We start from the raw sequence: 17,751 nt of genomic DNA, 5'->3' as shown, positions 1-17,751 counted from the left end.
CAGAATCAGGCTCATTCGCTTGGTATTTAATAACACATGACTGAAGAGCGTGAGTCGGAGAACAACTATGCCTTGCTGCTTTAGGATTTTTATGAAGAAGCACCTGGCACAACATAGTTCTCCAAAAGTGCTCCAGGAAGCACTGCATTGTCAGACCAGGCAAAGCAGCGAGCCGCTCACCTGACTGGGGATGGGCGAGTGCAGCCAGCGAGCAGATCTGCGCCCCCGCCCCGCATCCCTCTCCCCTCCTGTCCCCATCCCGCTCCGCTCCCGTCCTCCCATCCCTCTCCGCTCCTGTCCCCATCCCGCTCCGCTCCTGTCCTCCCATCCCGCTCCGCTCCTGTCCCCATACCGCTCCGCTCCTGTCCCCTCATCCCGCTCCGCTCCTGTCCCCATCCCTCTCCGCTCCTGTCCCCATACCGCTCCGCTCCTGTCCCCATCCCGCTCCGCTCCTGTCCCAATCCCGCTCTACTGCTTTCTCAGCTTGGTGCGCGGTCACATGTTGGACTCGGTCTTTTCCAACCCAATTGATTCCGTGATTCTTGAACGGCCTGAGCCTGCCCTAGGCACACAGCAATCCTTCAAGCTGGCGGAATGAATGATTACACGGCAGCTCGCCGAGCCTGGGTGTAGCGGGGTGGCTCTTTAGCCCGGAGACTGCAAGCGGGCCGCAGCTTGGGCAGTATCCCGTGACAGAGCTTTAGCTGACCGAAGAGCCGGGCAGCCTGGCCCAAACACTTGAAAGCGGGCTACTTTCAGCAGGGAACAACGCGTCTCTCGCATTTGGCAGGGAGAAGAGTTCCCGGGGGGCCTCCGCCAAGCGCCGTCCCGAGCCCGCCCGTGCCGCTGCCCACACGGAAGATGGCGGCGCGGGAGCGGCAGCGCGCAGCCGCCCTGTCCCGCCCTGCCGGGCCGCGCGCGCCTCGGCGGCGGGCGCGGCCACGTGACGCGTCCACGCGCGCCGCGCGGGTCCCGCGCGGAGGGAGGACGGCGCGGCGGGGGCGCGCGGGCGATCAGGTGACCGCTAAACCCCGCCGGCGGCGGCGCGCGCCCGTTACCGCCCCGCCCGCGGGGATGCGGAACACGGGATGCGGGACACGGGATGCGGGACACGGGATACGGGACACGGGATACGGGGCACAGCGCCGGGGAGCTCGGGATCCCGGGAGTGGGGCTCTCCTGCGGGGTCCGCAGCGCTGGGGGCGGGAGACGGGCCAGAGGGCCGGGCAGGGTAACGCGCAGGCTCTGCGGTGCGGGGATCGACCCGCGGTGCGGGCGGCGCGGCGGGGCCCACCCGGCCCGTGCGCCGCGTGTTTCGGGCGCTCTGCGGCCTCGCCGTCAAGCCCCGGCGAGGCGGTGCCGGCCCGCCGGTGGCGGGGAGCTGCCCGAGCGCAGTGAAAGGCGCCCAGCCCGTGTTGCCGCTCCCGCCGTGGCGACCTGCAGAGCGGAAAGAGCGGTGCTCGCTCTCCGGGCTGTCTCCTTCAAACCTCGAGAGACAACTTCTGCTTGGCCATGGCGATGAGGCCACCAGTGCTTCTGGAATACGGTGGTGATGTGCAGGGACCACTGCTGGCCTTGCTACGTGAGCTGTGGATGTTGAAAAACACCACGACATCACAGCGAATTTGAAGGTTGACAGGTACACCGTTCTCACACCCATGTTATCCCTTCACAAAATACATTTTATTCCAAGGAATAAAGGTGTACCATCTGTGTTAGGGGAAATGGTCACAAGTGACATAAAGCATAAAGACACTAGTATACAGAATGATGCTCCTGTGCTCCTGCTTCAGCTAATTCAGCTTTCTTTTCTCATAAAGGGCTTTTCTCATCCATGGCTGGGCCTGGCAGTCATAGGATGGACTGTCAACTCCTCTGCAGGCGCTGAAGTGACTTCATAAACACTGGCCGTGAGCCGAAGACCTCGCACAGGTGACACATCCGCTCTGGTAAGGGCCCTATGTCAGCAGAGTATCCAAGTGCAGCTTTCCAGTGTAGACCTAGAGGGGAGGGCAGACTCTGGCCACTGGCATTACTATCTTCTCTCACTGTAGTTTACTGGGACTAAGCTATAAACAAAAGTCTTATATTAATTTTAGAGCATTAAGCAGTTAATTGTGTTAACACACAGTGACCTCAGCCTGCTTTCGCATAGCAGCCACATTGTGAAAGCCCTTTCAGGGACTTCTTCATAAAGAAAAATGAAAAATAGAAGCACTAAAATTTTCTGTAAAGTTTCATTTAGCCTGGAAAGTTTCCTTTTAAGCCAGAAAAGTTTGAGTTAAGTAGTTCAGCAGAGTATAGCCACAGATCGTTCTCTGTCCTGCTCTTGAGGAGTTTCTTCTGAGCCTGTATGTCACAGGCTGCACTGAGGGGGCCTTATATCCCAGAAAAATGCACTTCCCCAAGCACAGACACACCAAGCAGCATAAGACATGCTCTGTGCTTTTTCAAAAATTTCATAGAGAGCTCAGTGAACCATCCCTGTCCCATTACTCACTCACATAAAAATAATCACTGACACTTGAGCTAAATGAAGCTTCTCAGATCAGATTTACCTAAACTTGCTCTAACATGTTCTGGGAAACATCCAAGGATACAACACCTGACTCCTTCCGCTTGCAGAAACCTCTAGTCATTGGTAGGCAAATTTATGATCCCATAAAAGTTGATATACATCCAAATGGCATTTCCTTAGTTCAGAAACATTCTTCTAAGTTGCTCAAGTCTATCTTGTTAGTAAAAAGTCCAAGGCTTACAGTGATTCCCATTCCATCACACTGCCCATTTGAGAATGATTACTTGAATTTGGAGTTGAAAGAGCCTTCCAAAACAATCTAGCTGTATGCAAACTGTTCAGATTCTCACCCTTTTTTCTTTTGAGGAAGACAGAGTCATACCAACTTTTCTTCAATATAACATAAGTAGCTATTTCATACACCACAAGAACAATGGTACTTTAGAGGTATGTTATTTCTACATTTGTTTTACCAAAAACCACCAAACCAACAAAATAAATTTGACATCAACGTGTTGGGAAGGAGAATACAAGGGGATGGAGATTGCTGAGATGACTAGGTTCTCAACACTGACATACTGTCAGTGACATAGGTCACTGTCATATTGTCAGGGTTGAAAGCCCTGTTGAGATGATGGCCAAAGTATCTAATAAAGAAAATTCATAATTTTCACATTCACAATTTGAGAATTAATACCACTTTCCTCTGCCTGAGGTGAGGAAATACGTATGCCATGCGATGTTACGTGGTTTAAATAAGCTCTCCTGGTATTTCAAACTAAGCCTGTCCTAATGAGATGACATACAGTGCTCCACTGCTCACTCTGATAAAAAAACCCCTGTCTAAAGACGGGTTTGTCAGAAAAGTGACAAGATTTCCAGGAGCTGAAGGTCTCATGTTCTGACAGTGCAAAACTGTAAGGGTGTAGCTGTGACAGAGCAAAAAGAGTATCATTTCATCATACGCTTTTAAAAAACAGACTCTGTGCAACGTCTTACACAGATCCCACATTGGAACAAGAAATGCAGAAGGATTTTCACAGATACATTTGAATCAGTGACGACTAGTGAAGTGATCTTAAAACCCACATTGCAATTATGACTGGAAGTTTAGAAGTATGGTAACATCTTTTCAGGAAAACTGAGCTCTCAGGAGAGTGATTTCTCCTGCCTTTGGGTTGCTGATCATTTTGGGGATTGTAAATCACTCCCACACAATACTGAGCACATAGGATAAGCTCTCCTAGTGAATCTCCTCCTTAACTATTGCAGGTCATCACTAGCAGTGTAGCATTTGAAGGTATAATGCATAAGGTGTTTTGATGTCCCGAGTTACATAATTCTAAACTTGGCTGAGTGTCATAGGGTGGTTTTGTTTATGTCCTGCTAACTCTGGAAGACTCATCTAGGGAAATGCCAAACCTTTCTGATTCCCATGGGACACCAGAATTGTTAGCAAGCTATATGACTGTTCCATGAGTTCCGTGTCAAGCAAGCCTGGTCATGTCTTAGTGTTGTTGAAATGAGAGAGCTGCACTGATAGGAGCACGATGACCCTTGGAACCTCTCCGGCCAATGACCACATCAGTTTCTCGGAATGTAAGGCTGGTCTCCTTCCTGGGAAGAACTTGGTGCTTATACCAGGAATCTGTCCACCCAGCAGCTCTGTAGACCCCAAGGGGAAGGAATGGTTAAGAAACAGCTTTTTTCCACCCTGTTCAGTCCAGGCTCAGTACTGATAGCTGAAGCAGGGCTGTGGGCAGCCCCCTTCTGCCACTGCTGTAGGAGCTCTCTGATTCTTAGAACTCCCCTGAGTTTTGGGTTATCAAGTGCCCCTTGTTGCAGTTGCATCAACTGTAGAATGGCTCATTTACCCAGCACAACAACGGACTCCTGTTTGGGCAGGATTCCACTGGCAGTCCATGCCTGCCCTGGAGACCTTTGATATTTTGGCTGACAGACTACTTGTCTGTGCCCTGCTTGGTATTTCCCTGTAAAATATGCTCTAGGATGTCCTTTCTTTAGGAGACATTACCCTTCCTCCCACTCATTCCTGAGTCCAAGCATCACTACATATGCTCTTAGCTGGAAGGTCCACCCCTTTCTGTACTTGAGTGTACAAGCCCACTCCCTGTTTCTTCCTCACTGGACAGCACAGTCTTCCAGCTCAGAAGGTGTCCCTGCAGCTGGACACATCTGCATTTCCAGCTTTGCTTCCCAAAGGGGACTTTTTAAATGTACTGTACAGCTGCATACTAACAGCATCAACACAGCCAGGAGGGGCCCAAGATACTGGGCTCCTTTTTCCAGTGGATCCTCATACTGCAGCTTTTTATGGATATCTTTGCCAACTGTTACGTGGAGATGAAAAGACGTTGGAGGAGTTTTTGAATTGTTCTCATGGGAAGAACACACTTACCTATACCATACCTGCATTTTGATCTTGTTCTTTTGATTTTATTAAAACTACATGGAGTTTTCTTTTTCCTTCTTTCTTTTTAAAGAAAAAGGTTTAGAGAGACATGGAGCTTGAAAGAATCATTCAAGACACACTGACACGCTTCATCCAGTCCCACATCCCTGCAGCAGATCTCAGGTATGTTGAGATAGGCGGTTCCAGTATCATTGTTCCAGCTTGAACTCTGCGTTGTCACTCTGTGCATTATACTGAATTCCGTAGTTTTTCTGTACTTTGTGTTGCTCTCCTTTGATTCAGATCCAGGATGTAGGTAATTTGCACATGCTCTGGTGGAAATGCTGGAACAACTATAGTTTAGCATTGCAATCTAGCAATGTCATTTCTTTGATGACCAAGATGATTAATTTCCTGTCCAGTAATACCCATTAGGATATGGGATTTCCTTCATTCCACAGTGCTCTCAAATGGCTTTAGGAGCAGGATAATCTGTGTCAGGCCTCTCCCTATTTTGAATTCTGCCTGCATGCAGATACAGCCACCTTGAGGCTGGAACACAGCAACTAGTTTTGCAGCTGGTGGCAGCAGTGATGCACAAGCGTGGAGAGCGGCAAGCAGAGAACTCTGTATATCCCACAGAAAGTGTGACTTAACAGAATATGATGACCTCACTTGAAATACCAGTCAACATAGAACAGCCAAGGTCTTGAGCATTTGGAATATTTTGGTTAGTTCAGCTGAAGCACGCACAGGAGCACAGCCTCGGGAGCACAGGCTGGGGCTTTCATTCAGTGCTGCCCAGGAAGCAGGATCTGTAAATGCTTCCCTCTCAACCACTGACCACCTGCTACTTGGCCTTATGGGTGGCATCTCCTCATACCATACAGTCACATAGGTCCTTCTGCTGCTGTGTTAGAAAGACACAAGGTTAGGCAGAATAGGGATGGAGAGAAAGGAAAAAATGAGCCTGTTGACCCTGCTGCCTGTATTCTCTTTGTCTCCAGTGGGATGGATGATGTTTTCTTCTCTTATATCACGGGTGTCCTGGAAGAGCTGGGCTCACCAGAGTCCTCTGAAGAGACTTTTGACATGGACACCTTTGTGGAAATGATGGAGGCATATATCCCTGGTTTTGCAGAAATCCACAGGTATGTGATTGTTATTGGTTTGTATGTGCATGCCATGCACTGGGGGCCTGGCCCCAAGTCCCTCAGTACTACAAATTCTTTTGTTGAATTGTTGAAAATGTACTAGAACTAAACCTGAGCCATCGTGATAAGTCACTCTTTGCCTGAATTCACAGATGCTAATCCTAATATAGTTTGCAGGTAGGTCCTTGGCCATCTGAAATACCAGTTGATTTTACTGGACTTCCCATCAAGCTTTGTCTTTCTATAAAATAGTAGCCATGTAGGATAGGCTGGTGCTTTTATTCCTCATGCTAATTATACAGCTTCTGTCTCTTGCAGTGGGGATGTTTGTGAAATGATGTTTGCCCTCTCAGAAAGGCTTAGTGAAGCTCGCAACAAAGGTGAGTTATACATACAAACAATTTCAGCACAAGAAGATCTGCACATATTTTTAGTCTTAATATTTGGAGTTGAACAATGTCACAGAATAAAATACTTGAATACAGAACTTGTTTGCCACAGTTAGGAACTCATAAGATAGCCTGAATTGATTGACAGGTTTGGGGTTTTCTTTTCAATGTTCAGTCAGGTTTTTCACATCAATATATGGGACGTTGGAGTCATATGGAATACTGTCCAAGACATACTGGAGTGAAAAACAATTGATCAATTCTCCAAATTGATCATTTGACCTCTATTGAGCCAGAGTACTAAGAAAGAAATAGCCAGTTCAGAGCTGCTTGTTGAAATTCTGCTGCAGGTTAATTCTGAAAGCGAGGATTTCTGCCTGCCTCTGACAGCCATCTGCCTAAGTGGTACTACCACTGGGTAGCCTTTATCAGGTGCATCATCAAAGAGTATCCAGCTGAATACATGTATCACATCTAACTTTGAGCATTCTCAAAGCTCACTTCCTGTTCATCCACAAACCCTGGCACAGGTGCAAAATCCAGTGATGTGCTCTGACCTGCACTATGCAGGACTGCAGAAGACTGCACTGTGACAATGGCCCTTTTTAACCTCAGCATTCACAGACCAGCTGGATTGCTGTATCAATTAACTCCAGGGGTACTTTCCACTAAAGAACAGACAGGTTGCAGTGCTTGGATATCAAACCTTACAGAACATAACCAGTCTAAGTTTTGCTGGTCTAACAACATCACTGCTGTCTTACCAGAAGGCTACACAATGTAGAATAGACAGTCCTGTCTTTTATCTTACTTGCTGCTTTCTTGAACTTGACAAAATCTACTGCTCTGCTCTGCTCCCCTGCATCCTACCCCTTGAGGATCCCGATGTAGCCAGAGTGTGGAGGGAAAGCATCATCCCAGTCTTAAGACAGAACAAAAGTGAAATGGTTCTTCCTACAGTGAGAAAAAGCCTGCAAAAAAAGGGATGCAGCAGATCACAGCATGTGCTGGCTTGCATGCAGCTTGGGGACTACCACAGTGTATTCCCAAATTTAAAATCAAAACCACACCCTAGTTCAAAGATAGAGCAAATACCAGGGAATTCTTAGAAATGGAAGTATCCACAACCGTAGCACTAGCGGACTGAGAATTGAAAAGTAGAATTAAATTTGCAAGCAGCTTATGCCCTGTACAGCCTGGGAATGCAGAACTCAGGCACTCCAGCATGTGCTAGCACTGGCTTCCTGCAGATCAGTGGGAAGAGAGCTGCAGCTATCCCCACTGAGGGCAGAAGAAACAGTAGTGTTTCCAAGTCTTGTCACTTAAGAAATTTGCTTTGGCACACAGTGCACTAGCAATCTAATGCCAACAGAAAGCACAGAGCTCTAGCCTTAGTGGGACTGTTCCTCAGGAGATATCACTGTGTCTTTAAGAAAAACTTGGCCAAAAGACTCTGGAAAGCAGGAGTGAAGCGCCCTCTGAAGACCTCACCAAGGGGCAGGAGCCTGGAGCTGGAGCCTGCAACGGGAAAAGACTGTGCGCTCTAACAGATGGAGCCGGGGCCCAGGTATGAGCACCCCGCAGAGGAGCAGGAACACGGGGGCGGTCACACAGCACTAGGCCATCAGCACCACCTGAGGGCATTTTCCAGCTCCGGTAAATGTACAGCATAGGCTGTGACACAGCATCACTTGTGTCCATGGTCTTCTCCATTGTATGGCCTGAGCAAAACTGCCAGAAAATTATGTGCTGACAGACTGTGAGCCAATGCTCTGGCTCGTCCTTTTCGGTGGCTGGAAAGGGTAAGCCAGTGCAGTGGCTGCGAGAGCCTGTCCCAATGCCTTCAGAGATCCCATAGCAGCTCCAGATACTGCAGCACCTTCCACATCAACCCCACCTTCCTCCTGCACACCCTGTTTGCTGTTTCTCCAGTACTGATCTATTCCTGCTCTGCAGTACAGTCATTCTGTGTCCACAGCGTTCTAGCAAATGGTGCTATGGGGATTCCTTCTGAGGCAGCGTCAGGTCACTGTTTAGCAGGCCCTTTCTAATCAAAGTACATATAACTGCACAAGGTTCACCACGGGATCCAGAAAGCTCAATCCTAAGCATGGCCACACAGATGAGTCAGGTTACAGGAGCCCTGCTTTAAAGCAGTTGAAACACGGAGGGAGGAGATTAAAGGGGAGTAACGAGTTGGTCTTTCCAAAGATAAAGTTCCCTGTTAGCTTCAGGTATCATATTTAATAATGATGATAAGGAGAGAGAGCTTTAAGCAAAGGGCAAGCTAAACTTCCTGACCATGAAAAAACAGAGGTCCTTTACAGTATGGCACCTCCTCACTGCATCCCAAACTTACCTCTCTTTCTTGGTCCAACTAGGAAGATGCTGACTTGAAGGATGGGGTGGAGCTGCTACTGGAGATGTTCCCAGCCTGTACTGTGAGCCAGGCAGAGAAGGCTCTCGCCATGGCCTTGGGGAACTTGGAAGAGGCAGTGCAGCTAATTGTGGAGGAGAAGGTGGAAATTGGCCCAGGAGGTGCAAGTGTGAAGGTACTGTACTCTGACCAGGGTGGCAGTGGGCCAAAAGAGCAGGGCAGAGCTCAGGAACATGCAGGTACCACAGCTATCTGCTACAAGCAGAAGTTTTGACTGCAGAAACTTTATGCATGATAAGCCAGGAGGATCATGAAGAGCAACAGCCCCTCTCTCTCCTCTGGCTCTCTTAGTATAGGCTGTGCCCACAACAAAGCCAAGGCCCCAGTGGAGCTGTGGCTGGCACCCCTTTCCCCCGGGACTGGAGTGCTCCACCAGCAACTGGGTTCACTGAGCTAGGGGGTAAGCTGTATGCCCTGTTGTTGTGCTATTCACACACCAACTTGTCTCCTCCCAGGAACTGTCACGGCCCCGCAGAACACCCAACCACGACGAACTGAAACAGGTCATCCTACAGAAGTAAGTACCCAGCAGCAAAGAACCCCTTGTTTTGCTCCAAATAAATGAAGAGGTAGCAGTTTGGGGAACAGTGTGGTCTATAAAGAAGTAGGGGTGGGTAGAAGCTGAACACATCTAAGCACAAATACAATCATCAGCTGGGAAGAAGAAGAGAAAAATGAATAAAACAACCAACCAACACACACACAAAAAAAACCTAACAAATAACCAACCCACAAAACCCGAACAACAGAACAGGTTTGGTGTCTTTTAGAGCTCTAGCACAGAAACACATTACCTGTAGCAGCTGGGTCACAGCACTGGCTGCATGCAAGGTTTCAGCCTCCTGTAGACACAGTGTAAGTCACAGTGCTCTTAGCTGAGGTGCTGGTTAAAGGTCCAAGGCACAAACATCATGCTGCAGCTCAGGTAACAAACACAGGGTGACCTGTAGAACTACAGTAACTCATTCATACCTCCATTCTTGGAGACAGTCCAAACAAGGTTAAAGATACCTTCAAGAGACTGTCTGTACAACAGCACTGGGAAGATTAAATCTCAGTTGCTGAAGGTGTGAATTCAATGCATTTAAAGAAACCTCTCTGAAGTCCTCCTGTAAGTCCGTGGGGAACTCGGGAACACAGTCTTGGGAATGAAAGTAGCTTTAGATTAGTTTACCTGTATTAATTTCTAAAAGCATTTAATTCTCAATGGGAGAACCCATAGTGTGGTTTCATCGATCTGCTTTAAGATCTCATATTTCATGAGTATCCTCATGCAGGCATGCAGCTTCCACACATCTATCCAGCCACATCTTTTCCACTTTACATTCTCCCCAGGGACAGGATAAACAGCTGATGGGCTAGGAAAGATAAAGCAAGGCAGAACAGCATCCAGGCACAAGTAGTAATCCCTGTCCTTGCCCATCTCCTATGCAGGCTCATTTCAGAGTGACGGGCAAGGGAACAAAAAAGCACCAGCTTCTTGTTATATTTCTGAGAACTTCACTTTAATGACATTTTGGCAACATCCTGTACTTTAGGCATAACTCAAGCACAGGTACAGAAAGCAGATCGCCATAGCTGAAGATACACAAGAGCAACTATACTAACTACTGAGGGAGAAGTCATGGTCACCTGTGCTAAACCAGCACCAAAATCTCAGAGTAGCAACTCAGCAGTACAGCAAACAAATGCTTGGACCCTGATGTTTCAGTTACATAGGAAATGAGGTGATGCTTTTATCAAGTTGCTTCCAGCACAGACCTATTTCACAGTCAAGTAGCAGGAGTGTGAAAGGAACACCATCATTCAAGGCAAAAGCAGCAGATTGGTCCTGTTATCTCACCGATGTCTCATCTGGCTGCCATTGCTTGGACTGAGAAGGAACAAAGTTGCCCCGATGGCAGAGCACACCACACCTCAGTACCTCTCTCAGTTCTACTGTGGCTATCAGTTCTCAACCACCTCAGTTTTCAATACCCCTCACATTCAGCAAAGAATGCTACTCCAGAAGAATCCTGCTAGGTTCTCACCAGAAAGATGACATACTTCTTGCCCCTTTCACCCAAAGGGGAACATCAAGTTCTCCTAGCTGCAGTCTAGGCAAGTAGGACACATTGCACAGCCACAAACCAGCCAGGGGACCAGGAACATAGGCTGTGAGTAGCCCCAGGCAATGTGTGTTACAGTGTTCACTAAATGCTTCTTGTGTTTCAGATACATGATGGTGGATAGTGCAGATGATCAGAAAACACATCGACCAGCTCCACCCAAAGAGGTAAGCAGGCCCAGCTCACAGGCAGTTTGAATGTCCCAATGTTGGGAAAAAAAACAGGCTGCAAGTCTAAAAAAACAACAGGGCAGGCCAAAGGCAGGTCTGTTCATAGAACCTGTCAGTCAAAGAGGGAAGATTAGCTCAGCTAAGGTGCTGCAGGGACTGTCAGTTCTAACCTTTCCTGACTACCATGGCTCTTGCTCCCTCCCATCAGAGAGCATCCTTCCCAGTTTTGGTCAAGATTCCCAACACAGACAATGGTAAAGCAGCCCACCCACCCATCTCCCATAGTGCAGCTCTGCTTTAGCTTGCCCCCTCCCTTTCTTTAACAGTGTGGCTGTCCATCCACTTGGTGTTAATATCTTTCCTCTCCAGGCTCCCAAGAAGTTGATCCGCTATATTGATAACCAGGTGGTGAGCACAAAAGGCGAGAGGTACAAAGACATCAAGAAGCCTGAGAGTGAGGAGATGAAGAGAACCTACATCAGCCTAAAACCAGCCAGGAAGTACAAATTCCACTGACAGCCAGGTCCTCCTGCTCTTCAGCCTTCCACCTCACTGCCAGGCATGGCGGGATGGATGTGTGGTGCTAGGAATGAGGTGACTCCACCTGCCCCTAACTTGAACTAACCTGGAATCCAGGACACTGCTTTCAGCATCCTCAACTAACCTGTCTGAGGAGACTCCTCTCCTTGTGTAGCTATCCCTCTGTCCCCAGGAACACATCACAGTAGCTCTCCAGGACCTAGGCATTCTCTGCTATTCCTTGCATGGGACATTTTTAAATCTGAGATGTGGCATGTGCTTTTGCAGCAACCTTTTTAACAAGTCTTTGTGCACTGTTGTTTTGAGTGCCAGTATTAATAAAGATGATGTGAGTTGGTGTGTAGTTCAGCCAGAGCATGCACATGCTTTACAACACTGCCTCCAGTCCCTCTGAGGGCCAAAGACAGGAGCAGGGTCATCCTCTCTTCCTCTAATTACTCTCTTCATCACGTTCTCAAGATGCAGCTGCTGTTTGATTAACTGCCTAGAGGATAAAAGGGCTTAGGCTCAACTCCAGAACTAGGCTCTCTCCGCCAACACAATCTGCAGCTCTCTCCATAAACTCCGGCTGATAGCAGAGTCAGTGCTCCTGCCATTTCTCACCACTGTTGAGAGCCAAAGCTCCAGCCACAGGGAGCAAAATGCAGTAGCAGGCCTGGGCACTATTAAAATGTTAAGTCAGATGCTGGAAGGAACAAATGACAATGACCAACTGCTTTCAGTGACAGCACAGCAAGGTTTGGCATTTTTCCATCGGTCAAACTGCCATTAGGAGCATGTTGCCCCTGAAAACAACTCCCACCTTGCTGCAGCCTAAACGAGCACATTGGCCTGGGCAGACACACTGCCTGCACTTGGGCCATGCTAGTCCTTTGGTGCCAGGCTGGCCAGTGGCTGTAGGCTGGAGCTAGGCTCACTGCCCTCCTCCCAGAGCCCAGAGGGGCCTGCCCTCTCCCAAGAGGAGGGCTGGTAGATATTCTTTCTGCTCCAGCTGGTCTGGTTTGTTCACTGCTCTGCTGGCATGCCCTGCACACCCACCCCAGGGAACAGTCCCCATCAAACGTTCCCCTGCTTTCTGGACAGCTGCCGCTTAAAGATTTAAAATACAACAAATAGTAAATCCTATCTATTAGCTGGCCTGACTAAGGCCTGTTCAGCACCATGGTGTTCCTGCAAATCACTCGCTCTTTCCACGCCACTGCAGAGGGAGCTACTTTCCCCAGAGGCACCAATGAAGTCCACTTATGAACACTCAGTGGCTGCTAAACAGCCCCAGAGGAAAGAGTGAGCCCCACTCAAGCCAGCCTCAGCAATGGGACTGACCTCTCCCTCTGCACGTCTCCACAGCAGCCAGTTCTGGCATCCTTCTGGGATCCCAGCATTGTGTCAGTCCCCCCCTCCCCAGCAGCAGCAGTTCTAGATCTGAAGGTTGATGAAAGGGGCGAAGCCAACCACATCCTGCAGCAGAACGAGAGCCCTCTGCAGCGGAGGCTCCACATCCAGCTCCACCCCACGGCTTCGGAGGATGCTCAAGCTGGACTCCGCCACGTTGTGGCAATGCTTGACCTTCAGTGAGCGCAGCTTGGGACAGTATTCAGCCAGCACCCTGCCAAGAAAGACAGCACATGCAAGTTTGCAAGTCAGGACTCCTAAGTGCTCTCATGCTCTTCTCTACTCCCAGCAGCCCAGCGCTACCCTTTGGGGACAGCACCATGGTAGTGTAAGATGAAGTCAAAGGACATCCGGATCCCAGACCTACCCTCCACGATATGCTGGGAAATTTGTTGTCAACAGCACAGTGTCTCCCCTGAGGGGCCTGCTAGTGGCTCCTCTCCCAGACTAAGCTCTCATTGCATTCAGCATGACAAAATCTGACCTTCCTCTCTGGTTCTCTTCCTCTCTGGTTCTCTTCCTCTCCCCATCCCAGATATCTGCCATCCCCACCCTGCCTCCCCATATTGCTCAGTACCTGATGGAGTCATTCTTGACTCGCAGACACCCCGTGAGGTCCAAGTGCTCCAGCTCTGGGCAGCACTTGGCAGTCTCCTCAACTGCCACATCGCCCACGTTGGCATTGACAGCCAGCGACAGAGACTTGAGCCTGCCGCACTTTTGCACCAGGTAGCAGATGGCCTCGTCCTTCAGCTGGCGACAGGCCGTCAGGTCCACAGCCTCCAGCGCCTTGCAGTGGTCAGCCAGGCTGCGCAGGGACAGGCTGTCCACCCACTCACAGTGAGCCAGAGAGAGCTGGCGCAGGTTGGGGCAGCTCAGTGAGATGGCCACCAGCGCGTGGCGGCTGAGCTGGGCGCAGCCCTTCAGCTGGATGTGGTGCAGGTGGTGGTTCTGCCCAATGACCGGGAGCAGTTCCCGGTCCGTCAGCCAGTCGGAGCAGTTCTGGAGTGCCAGCTGCTGCAGAACTTCGTTATCCTTCAACAGGTTAACAAAAGCGGCTCGAGGGATGGCAGGTCCGATCTGCGTGGGGAACCCAGGAAGAATGAGGCATCCCCCAGGGTTTCAGATAAGCCCGGTCCTCACCAAATACCCTATCCCCTCCTTTCTTCTTCTGTGACAATAGTGACCAAAGCCATCCCCTGTCCTCATCCCAGGGCAAACCCTACCATCAGACACTGCTCACCTCATGCCAAGGCTACTGCCACAAGCTAGATGCTACTCTGGTTTCTCCATCCCACATCATCACTCCTGCATTCATATACTGATGATGAGCTCCACACCTCTGCTCTCCAAAAATCTCTTTGCTAGACCACTCTGTGTCCTCACAGAATAGCAGTTACTCCAGTCTTTCTCAGTCCCAGACAGTGGCTCCCAGGAATAGAAAACTTTCCTTGAAGACCAAGCACAGATTTATCTCCCAGCAGATCCAACCTACTGCACAACCTTCGTGAGGACATGCCACTCCAAAACTTGTTTCTGCCAGCCAGTGCCCCATAATGGCCTGGGTGGAGTTTCAAGGCTCACTCCTCCCAGGGCCTCTTACTCAAGACACTGGCATTGCTGGGCCCTGAATCACTGCCTCTCCTCCCTAAGCCCATCTGTCCAGTTTGACACCTGAACCATCAACCCAAGGTCCTGAGCAGAAACTACCCTCCTTGCCAAGGGTTTCTTCTCCCCACATAGATGCTCCCCTGTTAGTTCCAGAGCAGAAGGACATCTGTGTCCTCCCCTAGCCTCAGAGCCATCCAATACCTGGCTTGAGTCAAAGCAGCGCATGTTGGCCAGGTACAGCTGGATGAGAGACTGGAATGACTTGCTGACCCTCTGCAGGCTCAAGAGTTGCTGTAGCGGCAGATGACAGAGGATATGTGGAACCAAGATGTCTTCCCAGGGCAGGTCCAGGAGGCATCCCCTGGTCGGGGTCAGGCTCATCATCAGACACCAGAGAGCCAGGCTACTGCAGGAGCCAGGCAAGATCAGATCACACCTACTGCCGGGTGCCTCTAGGAGGAACAGCCAGAAAGACTCAGACTCAGCAGCGTTTTCCACAATCAGCCCATAGGGAATAGCCCTTTGGCAAAGCACATCAGCAGGGCACATGCCTGCCGCCTGCATCACCACCTCCCCAGCCTGGGACGTTCACTGCTCAGGCATCCGAGTCTACCTGCCCTCAATGCCCTCCAGGAGAGCTTGGGTGGGGCCTTCCATCAGCTGCTGAAGGAGGCCCTGTCCCTCAGCGAAGCAGCAAGAAGCTGCTGCAGCGTTACCGCACCAATCGCACAGTAGCTGTGCCCAGCACTCATGTCCGAGCATCGCTCTACCTGTCAGTCAGCCTCCACATCCAGTGCCGGGCCACTCGGGCACCCTGCAAGGGGGAGAGACCGGGCACTTGCTCCTTCCCGCGGGGGGGAACAAGGCTCCGGGTTCCCCCCAGGGAGTCTCCCTCCGAGGAGCGGACGCTCAGCATCTCTGCGGAGATGAGGCCCCGGGCCGCGAAGGGAAGGGGCAGAGGGGTCCCGGCAGCCCGGAGCCTCCCGAGCTGCGGCTGGAAGCCGCGGCAGAGCCCATACCTGGGAGGGTCCTCACCCGAGGCCATTCCTGCCCCACCGCCCTGAGGGACCTCGCTCTGCCCCAGAGCCGCCCCCGGGCTGCCCCGCCGCCGCAGCCGGGCGGCCGCGAAAGCGCCGCCGGGACCAGGACACCGCCCCGCTGCCCGCCGCAGCCGCGGCAAGGCGGCGGGGCAGCCCAGGGCACCCCGGCCCAGAGCAGCCCTGCCCCGGCCCCTCGGTACCTGCGGCCCCGCCGGGGCTCCCCCGGCCGCTCCATCCGGCGCCGCGCCCGCCCCGGACACCGGCGGCCGCCCGTGACGTCACGGCGGCGGGCGGAAGTGCGCGCGCCCCACCACCCCACCTTCGGCCCCGCCCCGTGGCCGCGCCCCGGGAGGCGCCGGCCGCGGCGGGGAGCGCCGGGCGGGACGGCGGGCCGCGGTGGCCACGGGTCGCACTGGTGTCGCGGCGACTCCCGCAGGTTGCTCCCAGCGGCGTGGCGCGCACACCGCCCCCGTGCCCCAGCTCACGGGGCGCACCCGCTCCCCCGTACACGGCGCCCGTCCCGATTCCTCAGTTATCCCAGACTGCCTGTGCACGCCAGATCCCCATGGCCCCAGTTCCCACCGGCGTACTCCAGTGGCTGCAGCCCCGCAGCTATCCCGGTTCCCCAGTGCACACCGCCTGTCCCAGTTCCTCAGTTATCCCGTTTCCCCAGCGCACACGAGATCCCAGCGCGCATCAGCTGCTCCAGCTCCCCACGGCCCCAGTTCCCCGGCGCACACCGGTTGCTCAGCCCCGCAGCTACCCAGGTTCCCGGGCGCACACCGGCTGCCGCCGCTCCCGATGGCCCCGGTTCCCGGGCGCACACTGTCCGCCCCCATTCCCCGGTTCCCAGCGCACACCGGCCGCCCCTGTTAACCGGTTCCCAGCGTGCACCGGCCGCCCCCATTCCCCGGTTCCCAGCGCACACCGGCCGCCCCTGTTAACCGGTTCCCAGTGTGCACCGGCCGCCCCCGTTCCCCGGTTCCCGGGCGCACACCGGCCGCCCCCGTTCCCCGGTTCCCAGCGCACACCGGCCGCCCCCGTTCCCCGGTTCCCAGCGCACACCGGCCGCCCCCGTTCCCCGGTTCCCAGCGCACGCCCCTGCCCCGGCGGGCGGCCGCGCATGCGCAGCGCGGCGCCGCTGTCCGTTCAGCACCAGGCGGAGCCGGGCCCCGCCGCTGTCGGTGAGCGACGGCCCCGCCAGACCCCCTCAGCCACCTGACCGGCTCCGCGGCTCTCCCAGCGGGCCGTGCTGCCCTCGCCCGCCCGCAGGAGCGGACGGATCCCCGAGAAAGGCCAATCCCTGGAGCTCACGGTCCTCACGGCACCCCCGACCGCTCCTTCGTCGGTACCGGGCTGTCCCCGCCCCGAGGCTGCCTGCGGCCCGCCGGTCCCAGCCCGCTGCCGACCGGCTCCTCGCGTTCCGCTCCCCCGCCGGTGCCCCACCTGCCTCCGCAGCCCCGGAGACAGGGCGGGGTCCTTCCCCTTGCCCTTGCCCGCAGCCGCCGCGGAGAAGCGGCCCGGGCTCCTGTCCGCGCAGTTGTCATAACGACCCCGGACGCTGCCCCTTCCTCCCCGCTGCCGGTTTGCCGAGCGGGCATGGGCGGACACCCGGTGCGGGTTGGTGCGGCACTCGCTCACCATACCTCCGAGACGGCACAGGGCGTGCGACCCCATCTCTGTCTCGGGTCTGAGACATGCTGACTGATCATCAAGCTGCTGATTACTGCGGGCACAGGAACTATAAAAAAAATACACCTGGCAAGAGAGCAGGGCCCACAGACGGTAAATAAATCCCAAATCCCTGGTCCCAAATTTCCTGGAAAGCAATGACCCATCTGTGCACCCAGCTCTGCTCATTTCCTCAAAACATAGAAGCTGGTTTGTGGTAAGGTCTTCTTTCCTCTGGGGGAAGCTGCCCATTCTCTCTGCCCCAAGAAATGTCGCACCTACTCCTCGAGGATTCCAGTGGCTCTCTG

General features: G+C 52.7%; 2 protein-coding genes across 4 annotated transcripts; one reads left to right on the top strand and one right to left on the bottom strand.

Moving 5' to 3' along the window:
- The first annotated feature begins 933 nt into the window (after positions 1–933).
- On the top strand, positions 934–12,077 carry CUEDC2 (CUE domain containing 2). 2 transcript variants are annotated; one of them, XM_040070842.2, is made up of 10 exons: positions 934–1,017; positions 1,821–1,949; positions 5,023–5,114; positions 5,939–6,082; positions 6,404–6,465; positions 7,908–8,041; positions 8,856–9,026; positions 9,367–9,428; positions 11,126–11,186; positions 11,559–12,077. In XM_040070842.2, exons 3-10 carry the CDS (start codon positions 5,041–5,043, stop codon positions 11,703–11,705), a joined length of 855 nt encoding a protein of 284 aa, XP_039926776.1. In that variant the 5' UTR covers positions 934–1,017; positions 1,821–1,949; positions 5,023–5,040; the 3' UTR covers positions 11,706–12,077. The 2 variants fall into 2 exon arrangements, with proteins under 2 accessions (XP_039926776.1, XP_039926777.1); XM_040070843.2 differs by lacking the exon at positions 934–1,017 and adding an exon at positions 1,444–1,639.
- FBXL15 (F-box and leucine rich repeat protein 15) lies at positions 10,400–17,243 on the bottom strand. 2 transcript variants are annotated; one of them, XM_040070841.2, is made up of 4 exons: positions 17,219–17,243; positions 14,934–15,184; positions 13,699–14,201; positions 10,400–13,335 (listed from the first exon to the last, which is right to left on the bottom strand). In XM_040070841.2, the coding sequence occupies exons 2-4, from the start codon at positions 15,114–15,116 to the stop codon at positions 13,146–13,148; spliced, it is 876 nt and encodes a 291-aa protein (XP_039926775.1). In that variant the 5' UTR covers positions 15,117–15,184; positions 17,219–17,243; the 3' UTR covers positions 10,400–13,145. The 2 variants fall into 2 exon arrangements, with proteins under 2 accessions (XP_039926775.1, XP_039926773.1); XM_040070839.2 differs by lacking the exon at positions 17,219–17,243 and adding an exon at positions 15,973–16,053.
- Between the last annotated feature and the right edge of the window lie 508 nt (positions 17,244–17,751).

Source organism: Hirundo rustica, chromosome 8 (genome assembly GCF_015227805.2).
Source record: "Hirundo rustica isolate bHirRus1 chromosome 8, bHirRus1.pri.v3, whole genome shotgun sequence".
In the NCBI taxonomy this organism is placed as follows: domain Eukaryota; kingdom Metazoa; phylum Chordata; class Aves; order Passeriformes; family Hirundinidae; genus Hirundo; species Hirundo rustica.
This window is presented reverse-complemented; position numbering and strand designations above follow the sequence as displayed.